This window comes from Hylobates moloch, unplaced genomic scaffold (assembly GCF_009828535.3).
Source record: "Hylobates moloch isolate HMO894 unplaced genomic scaffold, HMol_V3 SCAFFOLD_6038, whole genome shotgun sequence".
In the NCBI taxonomy this organism is placed as follows: Eukaryota; Metazoa; Chordata; class Mammalia; order Primates; family Hylobatidae; genus Hylobates; species Hylobates moloch.
Genome location: NW_026658313.1, coordinates 1,919 through 4,185, shown reverse-complemented (window position 1 = coordinate 4,185; position 2,267 = coordinate 1,919). Strand labels below are relative to the sequence as shown.

At 56.7% G+C, this 2,267-nt stretch overlaps 1 protein-coding gene across 1 annotated transcript; it reads right to left on the bottom strand.

Moving 5' to 3' along the window:
• Position 1: 1 nt before the first annotated feature.
• On the bottom strand, positions 2-1,645 carry LOC116465531 (tripartite motif-containing protein 73-like). The gene is made up of 3 exons (XM_032148563.1): positions 1,532-1,645; positions 141-371; positions 2-28 (listed from the first exon to the last, which is right to left on the bottom strand). Exons 1-3 carry the CDS (start codon positions 1,643-1,645, stop codon positions 2-4), a joined length of 372 nt encoding a protein of 123 aa, XP_032004454.1.
• Positions 1,646-2,267: the final 622 nt, after the last annotated feature.

Genomic DNA, 2,267 nt, shown 5'->3' with positions numbered 1-2,267 from the left:
ATTACCTGGAGGCCATGGAGTGGAACTTCTGGAAGGCAAGAGAGAGGAAGGTTAAGGCTAGAAGGTGGGAAGCCAGGGCACTGTTGGGAAGGGGAAGGCCCTGGCGGGTATAGGGATGGGACACCTCCCTGTCCACTCACCCGGATGAACTCGTGGTGGTCCTCATTGCCGAACTGTTCCAGCACACACTCGGCTACGGCCAGCCGCTCCCGGGTTCCCTGGGCCTGCTCCAGCTGCATGTCCAGGGAGGCCACCAGGCCACGGGTGTGACCCCCTATCCCCTCCAGGCAGCGGGCCTTCTCCTCGTCCACCAGGTGGTGCAGCTCCTGGAACTCGCGGCGGATCACCCAGCTGAAGACATCCGACTCATTCTGGGACAGGGAGGGCTGGTCACTGCAGAGTCACAGCCAAGCTGCCAGGCTCTGTCTGGCCGGCCTCGGTGTCCCCAGGGCCTTCCTGACTGGGCTGGTCCTGGGACCTGAGTCTCTGGGGAGGCTGCATGGCCTGGCACCGGGCAGGGAATTCACCCCATGCGTGGGGAGCCCTGGCGGTGGCGATGGGGGGGGTGACCGCAGCTCCCATTTCATGCTTGGGGAGCCCTGGCGGTGGCCGTGGGGAGGGTGGCCACAGCTCCCATTTCAAATGGAGTGGCTCTGTTTTGGCCTATTTTTTTTTTTTTTTAGAGACAGGGTCTCACTCTGTTGCCCAGGCTGGAGCGCAGTGGCACAATCATAGCTCACTGTAGCCTTGACCTCCCAGCCTCAAGCAATCCTCCTGCCTCAGCCTCCTGAGTTGCTGGGATTACAGATGCACGCCACCGCACCCCACTTTGCCTATTTCAACTATTAAGTGTGCATGTAAGATTTTGTTTTATCACAGGGTTCCACAACTGAAGGAAAGCAGGAAGGCCCTGGGCGAGCAGGCTTTGCTGTGAGGGAGCCAGAACTGCCTGCAGAGCCCTGAGCTCTGCCTCCACCAGGCAGGGCTGATACTGCCTGCCACGCAAGGGTGAGGAGGGTAAATGAGGGAGGCCCAGTGCTCCTGGATCTCGCTCAGCTCCTGTTTCTGTTTCACAGCCACCTCCAGGGCCGGGGCTCCACGCCTCCCAGCCCCATGTACCTCTCATTTCAGGAGATCAGCCAGGGCCCAGGGCTGCCAGCCTCTCCACGCCTGCACACCCAGGTACTGGGAAGGCACCATGACAGGCTGGCAAGGTCAAGCAGACACAGGTGGCACAGGGGCGGAGGAGTCACACCCATGCTTTAAGCTGTTTACCCCCTGGGACTCAAGTCCTGGGTTATCTCAGTCTCAAGGACACAGAGGGCAAAAGCCAACTTGGAGCCAGTCCTGACGACAACTGGGTTGAATTCCCCTGAGAGGATTTGCACTTTCCCCGCCCCGCCCCAGAATGCTTTGAGTTCTGGCTTTATATGGAAGGCATGGTTTTCTGTAAAGGACCAATGAGAACGGAGCTCTACAGGAAGGTGAAGGTGGCAGGTCCCAGGCAGGGGCAGAGGGAAGGGGCACTCACGACGATTCGGGTCCGGTTGTTCACCAGTTTGGCGATGAGCTCATCCACCTTCTTCTGCTCCTGCTTCAGCTCAGAGATGAGGGCTGCGAGCTCCTCCTGGAGGCAACAGGCCATGGCCCCATGAGCAGCTGATCCCTCCCCCTCTCAGCTCCTTGGGTCACCTTCTTCGGAGTATCCCAATGGCCACAAGCACTCCCAGGGAAACCAGGGTAGGAACCAGAGCCACCCAGGTACCCTTGAGTCCAAAACGGGTTAAATTGTTCAAGAATAGTCCGGGCGCAGAAGCTCACACCTGTAATTCCAGCAGTTTGGGAGACTGAGGTGGGACTTCACTTGAGGTCAGGAGTTTGAGACCAGCCTGGCCAACATGGTGAAACCCCATTTCCATTAAAAATACAAAAATTAGCCAGGCGTGGTGGCGCACACCTGTAGTCCCAGCTACTTGAGAGGCTGAGGCACGAGAATTGCTCGAACCTGGGAGGTGGAGGTTGCAGTGAGCTGAGATCATGCCACTGCACTCCAGCCTAGGTGACACAGTGAGACTCTGTCTCAAAAAAATAAAAATAAAAAATAAGATTAAATAATTCAGGAATATTCTAGGCTGGGCACAATGGCTCATGCCTGTAATCCCAGCATTTTAGGAGGCCAAGGTGGATCACCTGAGGCTAGGAGTTTGAGACCAGCCTGGGCAACATAGTGAGATCCCATCTCTAATTTTATTTATTTATTTATTTAT

Bases quoted from the DNA above. Each gene is read 5' to 3' on its own strand.
- LOC116465531 (XM_032148563.1), bottom strand. From the start codon at position 1,645: ATGGCCTGTTGCCTCCAGGAGGAGCTCGCAGCCCTCATCTCTGAGCTG. The intron at 372-1,531 runs GTGAGTGCCCCT...TCCCTGTCCCAG, and splicing joins ACAACCGGACCCGAATCGTC to AATGAGTCGGATGTCTTCAG. The intron at 29-140 runs GTGAGTGGACAG...CTTGCCTTCCAG, and splicing joins ACCACCACGAGTTCATCCGG to AAGTTCCACTCCATGGCCTC.